The sequence below is a fragment of the Centroberyx gerrardi genome, chromosome 2 (assembly GCF_048128805.1).
Source record: "Centroberyx gerrardi isolate f3 chromosome 2, fCenGer3.hap1.cur.20231027, whole genome shotgun sequence".
Taxonomy (NCBI): Eukaryota; Metazoa; Chordata; class Actinopteri; order Beryciformes; family Berycidae; genus Centroberyx; species Centroberyx gerrardi.
The window spans coordinates 29268393-29286357 of NC_135998.1; the positions used below are offsets into that span (position 1 = coordinate 29268393).

The 17965-nt window shown below is 38.9% G+C and overlaps 1 protein-coding gene across 2 annotated transcripts in view; it reads right to left on the minus strand.

Moving 5' to 3' along the window:
• Positions 1 to 3699, minus strand: part of ppp1r3b (protein phosphatase 1, regulatory subunit 3B) — a 60258-nt gene extending 56559 nt beyond the window's left edge. Inside the window, exons 1-2 of one of the 2 annotated variants that reach the window (XR_013507139.1) lie at positions 3274 to 3699; positions 1450 to 2519 (exon numbers count right to left, since the gene is read on the minus strand). Coding sequence is in view for 1 of the 2 variants with exons in the window: in XM_071914325.2 (XP_071770426.2) it covers positions 1646 to 2519; positions 3274 to 3296 (897 nt within the window). In the remaining variant the exon portion in view is untranslated. Of the gene's footprint in view, positions 1 to 322; positions 2520 to 3273 lie in introns of those variants that run through there. The other variant, XM_071914325.2, reaches the window with a different exon arrangement.
• Positions 3700 to 17965: the final 14266 nt, after the last annotated feature.

Sequence of the window (17965 nt, forward strand, 5' to 3'; positions counted from 1 at the left end):
TTGAGGACACAACTCTCCCTGGGTTTTACATTCCTCTCTGAATCAGCATGAGTTGATCCGCTCATTGTCATCCAAGGAAAGAATATACTCATCTCTGAAGTCACTCATAACTGTACTTTGAAAAACATAAATACACAAGGTAAAAAATAAAATACTTGGACACATATTTTCCAAAATTATCTTTAGGTTTGCCAGTCATTTTGTTGTGCTTTTTATTTTCCCCTTTGCCGACTGGGACGTTAATCTTAACCCTGTTAATGTATGACAGCTTGCAAACTGGACAAGCTACCAAACTGTGAACATGAAATACATGTTGCCATATTGACTGCAGGGAACTGCCACATATTAAACATTTTTTAAAACCATCATGTCTTCACCAATAAACAAACATTTTTTTCAAGCATACAGTTAGGGAAATTCAAATCCATTTCTTTATTGACCAACATCATAATTTATTAACTTACTTTTTAATATTTGTATTCCAGTCCCAAACACCCATTTTCAGATGCATCAAATGAAAGCAAAGGCCTCACAACTGAAAACTACACACAAAAGAAATGCAAGCATTGGTTTAAAAAACAATTCAAGTCATAAAAATTATTTAAAAAAATTACCAATGTTTTTCTTTAACAGTAAACCAGGGTGATTGACAAAAATGTACAGTGTCATAAATGTGTGAAACAGACCACAGAACTAATGAGCTAGTGTGCAAAAGGGACCAGTGTCAACATGTTGTAATATAGGGGGTAAAACCTTTAAGAACACGCAGTCAAACAACACTTAAAGTGGCATGAGTCCATAATCAATATCCTAGCTAAATCCATAATACACCACAAAGATTCAACCTGCTTACTAGAGACCACACATCCTCTGCAGTCTATGTATCTTTTAGCTTTATATACCAATTTACTATGCACCCTGTATCAGTGTATCAGTGTATCAGCATACAGCAGTTAAGGTCAAAATGTTCTAGCAAGTATACCTTTTTAAATAACTTGTCATCAGAACATATTATACACAACTGGCCCCAACGGATACCCTGTTGAATATTCATGACATCGACCGATGTCCTGACCACATTTTCTCACCCTTTTATATTTAAGGTCATATTACATTGCAAAAGAGAAATGAGTAATGACTGCAGCTTTGTAATGTTGAGCAACTGTCTGAACCAACACGTCTTGTGAAATATCAAAGCATTATTTCTGGGTGAGGCTGTGTGGCACCGTCTGTAGAGCAGCCACATTTTAACCTTACTTCTGCTGTGGCACCTCTTATAGCCATTTATGATTTCCTCATTGCTGAAGAAAAGAAAACACAAGGAGAGCAGACTACCCACTTAAAAACAGCAGTCCTCTCCCCTTGGTTCAGCTAATATTTTGTCTGATGACCATAGTTAGAAATCAACATAAATTCACAGCAGCCTCCATCCCATGGGTTAAAATGCACGTTAACATACGAACACGCTAACATATTGACATTTGATATTTCAGAAACACAGATGCCCCATTCTCACGGCAATACCTGAAAAATTATTTTAAGTTTAAAAAAAAATAAAATAAAAAGAAGACACTGAAAATAGACATGAACTTGTGCAATTTCTATTTCACACCTTGAGAGTAGCCTCCTTGCAGTTCATAACAGTTCAGTAGTAGGGGCCAATATTCTCATATCCTGCATAACTTGGCCAATCGGGGAAGAGCCCATGGGAACATGTGGGGCTCCCATAGCGGTCAAAGTGAATTCCTAGGTCAAAGGAGTGTCTCTGCTGCTCCATTCTCCTCCGGGACGACCAGATGATCCTGTAGTTCTTCCCCTGGTTGCTGTCCCAGTACATGCGGCCGTCGACTTCATAACAGATGGCAAATTCAATGTGCTCGTGTGGCCTCAATTGATCGGGCAGTACAACCTCAAAGGAGAAAGTGTCATTGGAGGAGCCTGGATATGTGTCCTTCATATACAGGCATGCCACATCTTTGTGGCTTTTCCAGGTGTCAAAGGTCACCCGCAACTTCACGGACTTCTCAAAGGACCGATTTTTTACTTTAATGGTTCCTGCCATTGCATTTTCTCTCAGCATGCAGTGCTCCAGGCAGACGTAGTTGTTCTCCAGGTGCTGGCGGAACTGCAGGTAATCTGAGGAAGGCTGGGTGAAATCCAACACCAATTTGTCCTCCTTGGCTGATGTGAGTGAAGAGTTGAGCATCTGTTGGATGTTTAGGGGAATACCTATTGGATCATTAAATTCAGAGAAAACCTTCACCTTGGTTAAGGACAGGCCTTTGTGGTCCGCAAAAGACACCTGCTTTTTGGCTTTTTTATTCTCTTTATCCGGAGATCCTCCATCCTTGGACTCAATCTGATCAACACAATGTGAGTGTTCAAACCTCAGGCAAGAGTTTAGACAGGGTTTGCAAGGTTTAGGAGTCTTTCTGTAGCCAAACTCCTCTTTGGACAAGTAGAGAGGTATCGCCAGATCAATCGACATGGTGGATTCAGGAGGAAACAAGCCGAGTAGACTAAAGAGAAGAAGAGGAATGTTAACAGGTGATGAACCGGGCAAACAAATCCTTTCACACACACACACACACACATATTTGAAAATAAGCTGGTGAATTGCAGTGCCTTAAAAGTCTGAATGAAACTGTATTATGACACTTCTAACTCAGTGAAACTACCTTGTTTCAACCTGCTTTTCTAACTGAATGCTTGTAGATTGCCACAAGTAGCCCTATAGTCTAATGCAGTGGTTCTCAACGTGGGGTCCAGGGACCACCAGGGGTCCTTGAGGGGATTCCAGGGGGTCCCCAGCAAATTGATGAATTGTTAAACTTCAGCATTATTTCATTTACAAGAAGTTAAAACAATTAGAGAATGCAGAAGAATGACTATTTTGATCATAGTTTCACTGTTATCTCTCTACCTACAATACAGATAGTCATGGAATTCTGGATAAAATCATATCTAATAATAAAAAATATTCTCAGATTTGGGTCCGAGACAAAATCTCATCAAATGGGGGTCCGTGGCTATAATGTGGACTAAATTAGGGTCCTTGATATGGAAAAAGGTTGAGAATCACTGGTCTAACGTATGCTGGAGCACAGTGGTCCACGCTGTGATACTCGGTTACCTTGCTTGACTTCTGAAATGTCACCTAGGTTTCCAATTTGCAGAAATGAAGTATGAGAAAAAGAAATTCAGCCGATATCTCTAGCACATATATTTCTATAAGCAGTCATGCACTTTTCGGCGCCCACGTGTCGGACTTACCTTGAACAGCTGCTTTGAAACATTTAAATGTTTCCCTTTTTGTTGCAACGCTGCACGTCTAGCCTGAGATCATGGCGATTTAGTAACGCGCGCGCGACACTGTTCTGTAGCTTTGAAGAGTCACTAAAACGTCTGTGCGAAAGTTCTGCTCGCGAGCTACCTCCACAGATTCTTACTTGGAGCAAACGTTTGTCTCTTGGCCTCAAAGCTCACACACAGTTCACGTGAACACGTATCGCCAGCCAATCAGAGCGAGCCCTGGAGGAGTGATCGACTGGTGCGGGCTCGTGCCACCTTTATTTCATTCAGCTGGGCCTTTACATTGTCGGGGCGAAAGTCTCCCCCGGGGCGTGGTACTAACCCCCAGAGAAGGTTGTATGAATTATTAATTCACTCTCTCTTTTCATACATATTTTTCCATTCATTTATTTGTCTCGGTGTGCTCTACTGCTGTAGTTTTGCACACCTGATTCATAGCCTATATTTCAAATTTATAATTCCATTCTAGTGTCGTAGCCTTGTTGGTTCCATAATGTTTAATGTCCCTCATTTGCGCTATTCTTTTTTATGCTCCATTTTTCTTTGCTGCATTTCCCCACAGGGATGATTAAAGTTTCATCCTGCCTTTATTTCTATCTTATCTTTTGTCCTGATAAATATGGTCCAATTCACTATTTACTTGACTGACATCAAACTAATATTTATATTAAAATATAACTAAAATATATCTGTTTCGGGTTCAATTTGACTATACTAAGTAGCCCAATACACAGCAAAAATGACCACCTTAACATGCCATAGGCTTAGTCTCATTCAATTTTAAAATCTTTTTCAAAGTGGAAAGTGAGATAATTCCACTTGTTTACGAAGCAGTTTCACATGTTTGTTTTTGGGACACAAGTGTCAATATATTGAAACCAGGAAGGCAGATCAGTCCACAAGGAGAATAGTCAAGAAAACGTCAAGGAAATTATCACTGATTTGTATTGGAAAGAAGTGGAACTAGTTCAACTAGTTCATGTATTCACTAGTTTTAAGAAACAGAAGATTTCAGGACAGAGATGGACAGTTCATTCCTATGACATCAAATGAAGAGAATTTGAAATGAGCCTTTAAAAAACCCAGGAAACAGAAGTTGAAGCTATAAGACATGTGACGTTTATAAAAATATGTTTAGGAGTTATGCATCCTCTCATTATAGCTACAGTATATACAGTAGGTAGGCTACATATTAACTCATCAAATACTCACTGGTCTAAAGAATAGTTTAAGCCTTTAAAATGTTTAGAACTGTGCTGCAAACATTAATAGTGTGATAATAACATCATGAATAAATTATTTTATTGTTATGGTATGGGATAGCACTTGCACTAACATTCATTGAAAAGGCGATTAAATGGACACATGAAAAAAGTTGACTTTCAGGAAAAAAAAATTAGGCTACATCTGTGAACAAGGCTTTGCCATTCAAAGGGTGAATACCATGAAAGTAAGCCTGGTTAGAACAGGCCTATGATGAATAGATCTATAGCATCTCATTAATCATTTAAAACTTGGTTACAGGTTGCATTTCAAAATCTAATTGAACCAAGTGTGTCCCCCTCACCTTTGAAATAATGGGAGGCTACATCAATATGGTGACAATGTGTGATGGTGGAAATAAAAGAAGAAGCAATGATGAAATACAGTTGCAGTAAAACAGGTTTCATCACCATACTTGCTGTAACTCAGTGGGAACTGAGCACCGTTTTTGAAATCTCTCTGTTTAATCTGGCATTAAAACAGAGTAACAGAAGTTTGTTTACACATAGTTGTTGCAGTAATTTACTCTTCTGAGAGCATTTACAGGATGCATGGAAGAAATTATTCATGATACAAATTATAGACATTTTTTGGGAGGGGTGGATTTTTTGGAATCATTATAGGGTGTGGCGTTTGGGTGCATTGCCTCCACCAAAAACTGTAATGTCACAAGAGGGCAGGATGCTGTAAATATTGATGTAGTAGTAAATAAACAGGTGGATAAACTATGACCTCCAGTCAGTGATCGTCATTAGAAAAACAACCACTTATATAAATACAAAATAAATATGTACACTATGAACTTACTACAAACTTATATTATAAAGCTTTATGTCAGCCTAAAAAGCTTGTGGACTCTTGCAGAAGTGATGATTCATAATAAGCTTAAATAATACTCAAGATGGCATTCTAGGGCATTATAGTTTTTATACAAAGGTTACCAATGCATGTGTACTGTTTGAAAAGTTTTCTTGAAAGAACTATACATGCATAAGAATAAAAAAAAAAACTGGAGAAAACACCAAAACAATCAACTCTTGAAAGACTTCCTTGTGTTTTCTGAGGTAAACTCCCTCTGTGTTCAGGAGGAAACACCCAGACACACACACACACACACACACACACACACACAGACAGGTATAACTATTCCTTAATTGTGCTGTTACTGAGCAGCTACGTATACACTGGCCCAAACAGCCTCAAGATGTCACTGTTATTCATATGTTTTTACTTGCACAAATGGACAATGTTAAATGTTAAGGAAATCTTGATAGCATGCTGTGTGGCATAAAGTGGCTGGAAAAACTAAACAGTTATCCATAGGGATAGGAAGACAGACCATATTTCAAAATAAGTGTCATATATAAGTCAAATGTTCAATACTGCTAAATGGCACTGTCAATATAGTAGTCTGTAAACTTGACAATAATTGGGATGTTCCAACCGCAATATCAGTTAATCACCTGCACAGCCCAAGTCTGAATGCAAATATCTTTACCCAACAATTCTTCTTATCTGAAAAATGCCTGAAACAATCACTGAATCAAAGCCTTAATGCAAAATATTTTTACGTTCTCTATAGCAGTCAACTAGCTTCAGCACATCCACTAATGCATAAAACATCCCTTCCAAGAATAAATGTTAAGAGATGGAAAAACATCACAGTATTTGTGGGACTGTGGGAGGTGAGTGATGTGTTGTCATCATTTACGGTGTCATTTCTTTCCTAGTTTATTGTCTTAAGATAAGGTACATGATTTCAAAATGAAAAAAGTTGTTTATAGCATTTGAGAAAAGACTCCAAGTACACCAGTGGATCAACATATCCCAACACAGGGGTAGGTTGAACCAAAATAACAAAGAAGTGTTTTCTGGCTATAATTTTGAAATGACAATATAGTGACAGTAAGAGCACTGCTCCATAGATTCACAAGATCCCAAAGTACAAGTGGATCCCTTTGGTACAGATTCTGAACTCTTCCCTCTCCTCCGAAACTCATGATTACTAACTTTATTTATCCACAAGTGGAACCTGAGGTAGCCACCCTGCACACAACATATAGAGATTCAGAACACCAAACAGCAAATGTAAATACACAGAATGTAAGAAGTGTGTCAACGTACCCCGCTGTCCCCTACTTTGTGCAATCAGTCTGGCCCCAGATAGCAGATTCCGGTGTTACATCCTTCTCAAGGGAGGAGCTGACTCTAACAGTGAACAGTTGGTACAATATATGACACGGATAGATAGATATAATATAGCATATACCACAACAAATTACAACACAGCATCAAACAGTGCAATTATCTGCCGGCTTTTTTGGCCTGTATTGAATCTGCTGGCAATGTGGAACAGTTATGAAATAACCTGGGGTTTGGCAGGCTGGTAATGTAAATATTTGTTCAGGGACAAACCTACTGCATGATTAAGTTCAAGAGGAGAAAGACCAGGGGCCTATACTACGAAGCAAGTTCAACAACGTCAGGGTATGTTTGAGTTAGCCGGCTTCACTAAACCTAACATTGGCGATCCAGATAACCGGTCTCACGTAGCTGGTTATCAACTGGCTCTGTCAACCCAGGATTCACCTATCCAGCTATGAGCGCGTTCACATGAAAGAGGCGGGGTTTGTAACAAATAGCCAATCACAAACTACTGATCCCCGTGGGGAAATTAGATAGTTGTGCAGCAAAAGTAATATGATTCAGTGGGGAAAAGGACATAGAATATAAGCGCAAAACTATAAAAATAAGTAATAGCCTAAAAATAGGCGAAAATAATAAAATAGGCTAATCAAACAATAAAAGCCATAAACAATAGACCTAATTATAGGATGATATAAGCCCTAATATTTCCTGCTGACATTTTCAACATGGGTATCGGAAAGAAATGGATAGCTACTAACATTGGGTTCTTCTCTCAAGAAGAACAAATTCTTATAATGAATAACTGTCAGCATTACAAAACATAACCGCGAAAAGTAAATGTTGTTTCTGCTTCCAAGGCTAGAGAGGATTACTGGAGGAACTGCCCCGTTATTAGGACACAGTGGGCATATTTTTCATTGATAAAATAGTTTGTGGACACATTGAGGCTGTAAAAAGATCTTCTATTCATAAAGTCGGTCTCATGTTCTTCGGGGCTGCGGCAATGGAATATGAATAGCCTACATTGAACCAAACACTGTTGGGAATCCAATTAAATAAAGTCAGCGCAATTAATATATGCAAACCTGCACATGTTGTCTGTTAATCTCCACTGTCAATTCTCAAATAAAAGCAAAAATGTGCACTGACCCCCACTCCAAAAAATACCCTATCTGTCTATCTGAATTGGATGGTATGACAAATATTGCCATTAGGCTACTTTCTATTACTTTTTATGTTTTGTAATAATAATAAAAAAAGGCAAATATTGCAATTTTGCAAGCAACAATCATAAAAAAAAAAAAATCTACATTCATTAAATGGAGTGATGTGAATCCCTACTTTCAAATTTTCAAGACAGCCCTTTTTAGTTTTTATGATCCAGTAATTTCTAAATTATTAACAAAGCTCAGAGGACTTTATCTTTTATGACACACTTTGAATTTATGCAGTGTAATGCCCCTTTGCATGTTTTTGATAGCCTATGTATTGTGTTATATTTCTAGTATTTGTTTTATTATCGAAAGATTGAATATTGAGATATTTTTGTAATTTATTACAGCTTATAATAGATTTTTGAGAAATAAAATGAAGGCAATGTGACCATTTTCCTTCTAGCTACATGTAGCATGGTATGTAGTCTTTCGTCAAGCAGCTGATTTATCATGAGACCACACAAGTACTGCGCATGCGTCAAGCATTCCTCAGTCTGCCTGGATATGACGTCATTGTCTGCTCCTGCGATCTGCCTCCTACTAGAGGTGGGCGATACCGCAAAATTTGGTTTCGATCCGATACCAAGTAATACAGGGCCAGAATCGCCGATATCGATACCGATACTTTTTATTATTAAAAGCGGCTTATGCACTTTCTTGTAGGGGAGAGCAGTGTGTCATGATTTATGAGGTGAATGCATCATCAATAGGCTAAATCTGAATACATTTTCATGACCACTAAATTATTTGCCAAAGGTTAGCAATCATTGTAAGGTGAGTGGTAGAATTTCTACCTGCCACCTGTGAGACCAGGGTTTGATTCCCAACTGAAGCAAGTATGTAGCAAGCAAAGCACTTTTTTACAAAGTGCTACATAAATGAATGAAGCCAATTTTTTTTGCTTTCCACTGTTAATTACTTAATCACATGCATGTTAAAACACAGGACAGTTTTTAAAGGGAAATAACAAAAAAATGTTTTTGAATAAACAAAGTGCACACAATTATTTGTGGAGAACAATGAATGTTTTAAAAACTTTCAAAACTTTTATGAATAAGCAAAGTGCAAATAACTAAACAAAAGCACAAACTACCCTCAAGCATTCTTCTTTCCTTCAGTTAGTGCAATGGTTGTCAGGGTGCGCGACGCGTATGTTCGTTGTTTGAGTGCACACGACACGACAACAGCAGCGGAGAAGCAAAGAGTGCATGCATGCACTAAGATGTGTTCACGACAGCGGAACGTTGTTTGCACAGACAGTTCTACTCTTTGATGAAATGGGTACACAGTAGAAGAGAGAAACTGAAACTGAAACTGGTATCAATCCTATTGACGCTAGAATCGATCTTCAAAAACGAGATGTAGCATCTGTAGTAAGCTATCGATATTTTGGGATCGATCCGCCCACCCCTACCTCCTACTAGAAATGTGACTGCTGCCAGCTAGCAAGCCAGGAAACTGATGCATTTTATGGTAAACAGAGTGGAAATAACATTATCATCTGAAGATTATCAGACTTTTTGCTTTCCCCTGAAAGGTGTGATAACAAAAAACGACGGTAAGAGTCACCACGTCAGCAATGCCTCTGTTATTACTACTAATAATTTGCTTGGCATGCGAACCAACGTTAAGTTAGCTGTAATGTTAGCTTCTTGACAGGTTATCTGGGCGTAGACTATCTGTCCCCTGAGACAGACCAACATTATATTATTTGAATGAATAACGTGTCGTTAAAGCATTAATTTAATGTACTGGTGTAGACCTGTACATACACTGCTAAGTTAACCTGCGGCCTGTACTACGAAGCAAGTTCAACAAAGTCAGGGTATGTTTGAGTTAGCCGGATTCACTAAACCTAACATTGGCGATCCTGATAACCGGTCTCACGTAGCTGGTTATCAACTGGCTCTGTCAACCCAGGATTTACCTATCCAGCTATGAGCGCGTTCACATGAAAGAGGCGGGGTTTGTAGCAAATAGCCAATCACTTGCAACATGGACAGATCCAGATCAGACAATTCGGATAAGATAAAATGAAACTACTGATCCCTGTGGGGAAATTATTTTGTTGTGCAGCAAAAGTAATATGATTCAGCGGGGAAAAGGACATAGAATATAAGCGCAAAACTATAAAAATAAGTAATAGCCTAAAATAGGCGAAAATAATAAAATAGGCTAATCAAACAATAAAAGCCATAAACAATAGACCTAATTCTAGGATGATATAAGCCCTAATATTTCATGCTGACATGAAATATTAGAATATTTTCATGTTCTTCAGGGCTGCAGTAATGGAATATGAAATAGCCTACGTTGAACCAAACACTGTCGGGAATCCAATTAAATAAAGTCAGCGCAATTAATATATGCAACAGTAACTTTAATCCATTAATAATATGGTCAATTAAGTAGCCTACTTGCTATATCTCCGATATAATAAGTTATCATGGAAAACAACGTGATTCTACTGGTCTGTAAACACGTCGCCCTGCGAACAGCACTTCTTACTGTCTGTTAATTCAATAATAGCCTAACAGTTTTCAGTTTTTATTGTGATTTGCATTTGTATATTTGTCCATATCGGGATCCTGTAGGAATGGTGACTCCCTGTTTCCAGAGAGCTGATTGGTCAGAAGGCGGGCCTTTCATACGTTTTGATCCGATACCCTGAACTTAACCTGCTCTGGAGCAGGTTAGCCGTGCAGCAGAAGTTACCATGGTGATCTACCCCGGTTAAAAGTGAACCACCGTCGTAACCCTGAAAACCCAGGGTTAAACCTGAAGTTACCTCGCTAACCCCAAATCCTGCTTCGTAGTACAGGCCTCTGGTTGCCTGGTTTGGCTGTCTATCCATCTGCCAGCTGCTGCCCAGTCCTATTGCTGTCGTCACGTTTGATAAAACAAAAGCACAGCACAACTACTTCTCTTTATTGGGGCGTTACTTTCCCAGTTATGTCACACAATTAAACACATTAAACAGGAATTTAAATTGTTATGGACTGTGGCAAGAAATACGTTGTCGCTTATTGTCACTGCATGCTGGACTCCTCCCTTGTCTCGTCTCCTATCTCGTCCAATATTCTTGTTTTGGTTTCTCCTTGTTCTTGCTAGCTAGCCATTGCAACTGTTTGTTGCAAGATTGCTCCTACTTCTCAATCTCTCCCTCACCGATTTGTAAACAAAATCCTGTTTTGTTAATGACAGTGTTATAACAATGCAAGTATTATGCTTTTTCATTTACTTTGAAACTATGTTGTGGCCCAAAGGAATAACACAAAAGACCCTTTCAGGGTGTACAGGTCAGCATGCCTTTGTTGCAGAGCCTCATGTCTTTGGCAATTGTGTGAGAGCTCATTATTATCCCAAGCTGCAGTAATTGAGTGAAGAATAGGACTGTGTTTGTGTCAGTTGCACCAATCATCACTTCTGTTCTTTTTCAGAGGTAGCAGTATAATGAAACTTTAACAGAGAAAAACAAATCTGTATGAAATGGGTTCAATTTGATATCACATGTATCCATTGCAGGTTAGGCTGTTGAGAGGAGCGCAGCGGGATGAGCGGGGCCGCACTGGGCATCGAGATAGTGGTGGTGTTTTTCCTGGCACTGTTCCTGCTGGTTTCTTAATTATTGATAGGACGACAATAATTTGTTACCACTGGCCTAACACTTCCATTTGTGCTGACATACTTGATTCTCTTCTTTCAGGAACCCCAGCTTTCTATAAGCTGGAGAAGGTGTTAACCAGCAAGAGAGTCCTGAAAGATGTGGCAAAGCTGAGCCCTCACCATCAGACCTCATCGCTCGAAGCTTTCCACAGTGTTATCCTTTGCTTTGCTCCCAAAAATGTCGTTTTTCCATTTCTTGGAATGCTGTGCAGGTAAGTAAGACACAAGATTGTCTCAATCCATGTGTATGTGTTTTCTAAACAGGTATTGTAATTATCAGTAATTTTTTTTTTTTTTTTTTTTTTTCCCAAAGACTCTACCTGTCTGCCCTGCAAGCAGAGCCAACCTTCAGTATGTTTACCAACACACATTTTTATTGCACACACAAAACTTTCTAAATATAACATTTAAATAAATATACAAATGTTATAACTAAGTATAAAATATATTACAAAATAATCTATAAAACACAATTGGTGTTTGCCAGTGTCAATACACACTAGAATGTGATGTACATTCTTTTGTAATGGATGATGTAGTGATATTTGTTTGTGTTACTCCACAGATTACGTTGATGAGTTGATGGACCTCATCTTCGATCAAGTCTTCCAGGATCCTGCACCTTACGTGAGCAAGCTTTTGAAGATCCCCATCCCGGAAGACCTGTGCGGCCAGTTTGACAGACCAGTAAAGGAGGACGTCATTGCCGGCTACGTATCACGGTTCAATCAAGAGGCAGTCTGAACTCTACATAGCTGCCGTCAGCATCAGGGAACTCATGGCGTATGTGTAGCACCACACATGCTGGTATGCTGAATGTCAGAATTGGAATCATTATTGCTAAGTACAAAAGCACAAGGAATTTGTGGAAAACAATTGTGAGGGTGGCTGTGAATAAGGAATACACACTATGTTGGCGTAGATTCATTTCAGTCATCCAGGTAGTAAATTGTCTTGTAAGATGTTTTGTTTTTATTTTGTGGACAAGGAATACATACATGGCATGTTCAGTTCTACGCTCTGCATTCGGTTGTCGTGCCATCATCATCAAACTCACTTTTGAGGAAACTGAAAAAATCTTAACAGCTGAAAAAATTACAAAAAAATTCAGTCAAGCATGTGAATAGCACCAAGCCAGGTTAAGTAAATAATCTCATGAACGTCTGCATGTCAATAAGTGATCTGGACAAATTGCAAATGACAGTATATGGCACAACATGCTAACCTCTGTAAATAGTGCCAGGCAACTATTTATGCCAGTGAAAACTTAAATCTCTCTCTCTCTCTCTCTGTTCTCAGGTGGAAAAGACAGCATGTGGGACTCCACTCCACTCACTCACTCAATCATTCTTTTTCGTTTCATTTAATTTAAGCTTTTTGTTTGTTGCACATCAAAATTAAATACCCATTTTTACCGGTTTATCAAGCATTAGTGTTAGTATTTGTATCAAAAGCTCAATCAAATAGAGAATCAAAATGTCTATAATCCCATTTTTTCTTTGTGGTGGGGTCACCCATTTGTTAGGATAAATTAGGATTGCAGATTGGACCATAAAATTGTAATCATAAATAATTTCACAAATTCACTCCTGTTGTTTTCTCAAAGCAATCACATACTGTACATGTGTTGACTACTTCACACATTAACTGGAAAAATGTCTTACATTGCAACAAGATGTGCAGACAGTGTGAGTAATGTAACATTTTTTCTTAAAATTTTGCTTTACAAATTTGTATCATGGAGAAGTAGTTTAATAAATGATTTATTTTGCTTTATTCTTGTTTATCTTATGACCTGCTCCTAGGTCTTAACAAAAAACGGGAGACGCACGCAGATACCGGCAAAAGATAAGGGAATTTATTTACAAGAGCAGAATAAACTAACAACGAAATACACCATAATGCAGCTAAATCAGTGGAGTCAGTAGTGTAGTGAGTGGATGAGTGAAATGTATGTCTGAGGGTAGACTACTGTATGGATAATGCAGAAAAGAACAGAACGACGGTCAAACGAAACGTGGTGCGATGGGAGAGAGTCTCCACGGCTTCTGGGTTGGAGCAGGTCTTACACCCCTGGGAACACTGGCCAGGTGCTCCCAGTTGCTCTGATGGCTCCCAACTCCGCCCCACCAGAACCTGCCAGCAGAGAGAGCAGACACGCCCACAGACACACAAGCCCTGGCAGAGGGGGTTGGGGCAGTCACAATCTGAACACATTGTTTCTCCATGATGTAAATGAGATGATCCAGTCTCTGCTTGAATACTGTAATTCTCAGTCAAACTCTTCTCCGAGTCAAATATTGTCATGCATATGCTATTGTTCCTGGGCAGCCGTGAGAAGACCGAAGTACTCCAGCTCTCAGACTGATGGGTTTTGAAAAGAAGCCACTTATAAACTGGACTGAACCAGATGAGGTAAGTGTCCTCTATATCAATTCAGAATGTGGCAGATTCTGTGTATAGTATTGTACTAGTATTAATCTGTTTATATCCATCTTTCATGCTTGGAAATCTGTAATTCCATAGAGACCTATCGGACTTTCACCTCCTCCTCACCACCCTCAAGACATCAGAGAGCAAGGACTTTTTTTGTTTTTGTTTTCTTACTAAGGAGAAATGGAAAATCAAGCCTTTCTAAATGTCTCTGCCATTTCTGATCAGGAAAACGAAAAATGCCTTCTATTTCCATCAAATCACCATTCGTTTCTGAAAATAAAATACAATGATCAAAAAATACACGGACCTTAGGCCTATAGAATATTAACCAAAAAGTATGTTACTCACCAAACAGATGACTGGAGACGCAGCCTGTCTGATTCGTATAGTCCTACCAAAGTCCAAAGCAAGTCATCCAACAGCCCTTATCAAACGCTGAACTATCGTCCATGCATGTTCTCAGATAACTTTTGATAAGTTTCAGGCAGCTGAAGTTTCTCTCTGCTTTGGCGCTGCTGCAGTAGAGAACGGTGAGATCTGGAAAGGCTCGATCCATATCGTTGGCAAAGAGGAATGGGAGAAGTTTCTCAGTGATTGTGAAGTGGTCAGCCTGATCTCAAAGAAAAATGTGAAATGAACACTATGTGTTAACAGCAAATGTTACGTATTGGTGGAACGTAAAAGTGTTAAAATGATGTATTCCTAGCACAAAACTGTTACATGAAGGAGACACGACTATAAGCAGGAAGTACTGTCACATTGAAGTAGCACGGTGAGGGTGATCCAGTCGGAGTGGCGTATGGCTGTATGTGTAGGGATGGAGAGTCGACTCCAAAAGAGTCGATTCTCGATTCCATCACGTCAATTCTGAGAATCGACTCTACTAATAAACGGTCGACTCCAAACTCTGGAATCTGAAACTGTTTCATTTAAATTAATTTGGGGGGGGGGATTCAAGGCTCACTGTTGAATGCCAACCAGCGTAAAACTGAAATTTTTGTCTTGATTTTCACTTGGAATCGGAATCGATTTAGAATCGATTCCATTACAAGGAGTTGGAATTGGAATCGACTCCAAAAAATGTGGAATCGTCCATCCCTATGTGTTTGCCTTCGATGCGGGCCATAACCTTAACCCTAACCTTAACCAAGTTAGTTACCAGGTAAGTTGTTTTACATGCCTAAACTTAACCAAAGTTGTTTTACTTGCCTAAATTTAACCGGTAGCCATTGGAATGTAGTTCAATTTGTGGCGGAGGAATGTATTTCAATTCGTTACGGGGGAACATAATTTAGTTTGTGGTGGAGAACTGAACGTTATTTTCCTATAATGCGTGTCCACAGCACGTAAATCGATGTTTCAGAGTTCGTGTTCATTTCACGTATTTGTGTGAGATCATGTTGGAAGTGGTAAACATAGTAAAGTGGTAAACTATTTTAGACTCTTTAAGACTATTCCTCTAAATTAAATATCAAAAGGAAAATTTTGTTTTGAAGTGAAAATAAACAGAAACATCAAAATCAGTTACCTTTCTCGCATATGATGCAGGCACTAAACGGACCTGGATCCTCACAGTATTTAATGGCTGTGTTTTTTCTCTCGTCTGTGGAATAATTTGGCCACGTCCGCCTTAAACCAACAACTTGGAATCACATTTACAATGTTCTCCTCCAAAAACAAGACACCACAGAAACAGGAGATGACCACAAACTTTTCCTTGTAGGGTAGCGTGACTGAGAAATCTGACACTTGAAAATTGAGTGTCACACTGTAGCTGAGACACACAGGCTATATTCACAGAGCATGTGTCAAAAGAATAACTGAGAAATAGCAATATGTCAGTAAATTTCTTGTATGCCACGTATGTTCTAAATATTATTAACTGCCTTCTGTAGACATCCCAAGTAAATTTAAAGAAATAATGGGTGGCGTCTGCTGAAGCAGAGATAAATACAAATCACAGTCTTTCAACATGCCACACATACATTTCCCACTATCACAAAGGTGTTGTTCTTTGCGTCAGTCTTTATTGTGAATTTTTCTAATTTCATTTCAGTATATTGTCTGATAACTACAGGGCCAATGGACCCTGAGAATGTTCCTTTATAAAATTTGGCATATTTACTCCAAATATTTATTCCAAATGAACACGACCTCTAAAACGCCGTTAGGTAGGTAAGTTGTATGAAGAAAAAACACTCACCTGAGTTTGTACTGGCATGAGAATGAGTAGATAATGACCAAATTTAAATTTTTGGGTGAACTATTCCTTTAAGCTCAGTTCTTTGGAGCACAAGGTTGTGAGTTCAAGTCCCTTATGAACTGTGACCATTTTGAAGTTTCATGAAAAGTAAATCAACTCTAAATCACACAGTGCAGAAAACTCAAAGCAGGTGTTTGACATCATCTGTCAATGGCAAAATACCTGATTGGCATCACTGATTGGGGTGTGACCGGACGTTTCAACCCACAGAGAGCAGTGCAGCAGCTGTTTTCTGGCCCATGTGACTTACTATTGTTTTATTCGTTAATGGAGAGCACTACAATGTTCTATAAAGTGATTAGCACTGTCAATTTCTCATAGGCTGCAGTATCACAATACTGTTAGTTTCTCCTCAATAAACCCGTAACAGGCCTTTGGCTCAGTAGGTAAAGCATCAGCCTTTCATGTGGAAGGTTATTGGTTCAAATCCAGGCTTGTCCTTTCTGGAATCGTTAGTAGTCAAGAACAAGTCATAGAAAGTTTGGCCATTGTGAACAACTTGAGCAATGTGGTTGCAATGAAAAAATGTGATTGATAGAAGTCAACACAAAAGCCAGTAACTAATATACTGCATGTCTGATCTTCACAACATGTCAGTATTTGTGTGCGTCTTTCTACCTTCTGTAATGTTTTGTCTGTCTTTTCAAATTGTGCTCGGACCCCGCAATTGCCGCTTGCGGCTATATTTTTTATTATCTCTGATAGCTCTATCAAAAATGTATGTACATTTCACTCTCAAACCCAAGAACCCATGAAGCCAATCTGTAATGCCATCAAGAGCCACTTCCCAAAAAAAAAAAAAAAGAGCCACTTCCTGAAGCTGCTCCATTATGGGAGGCTGACTTCATGGACTTTGAGTTTCACCTTTGATACTGAAGAAAGTTTCCTGTTTACTATCAATAGAGCAACTCCAGAAAGTGATATTATCTAGGCTACTATTTGTTTTGTGGTACAATTGTTTTACTATCTTATACTATATATAAGCACTCTGCTTAGAAAAGTGTTAGGTTTATTATTATCATTATTACATTGATTTTCTTTTTGAGTAGATATCATGAATATATCTGAATTAATTCAATCGTTTGTCGACAAAATAAAAAATGATAATTGTATCTTTGCCCCTACCCGATGTCAGGTTCTGCTGGTTTGGAATTTGCGAGACATCCACTCTGTGTTTCTCTACCTCCGGGAACTTGGCGTGAAGTTGGCAGCTTTAAAGTAGGTTGAATACTCTCACTTGGACGGAGCCATGTGTGCGCTCTTTTGTCTGGGGAATTATCAGTTATACGCGCGCGCCCGTTGACTCAGCCGTGCGTCAGGAGCAAGGCGGTGGTCGCACTGATTGGAGACTCAAGATAATAAAAGCTACACCAAAACCAATAAATATGAATGTATTTGCTTATTTAGATATCTACATTTGATGCTGGATTATCCTATTTGAGATATTGGTAGATAATGGCTCATATTGATTTCCAAGAGAGAAATTTGTCTGTGTTTCCGCCCCGATGAAAAGTCACTGTCACCTTTGCAGCAATGCTCACTTATGTGCATTATATCTTTTTTGGGCGGCAGGATAGCCTTAAACATAACATCCCATAATCCTGTCCTGTCAAAGTGTCCTTGAGCGAGGCATTTGACCTTGCCTGCTCATTCATTGTAAAGT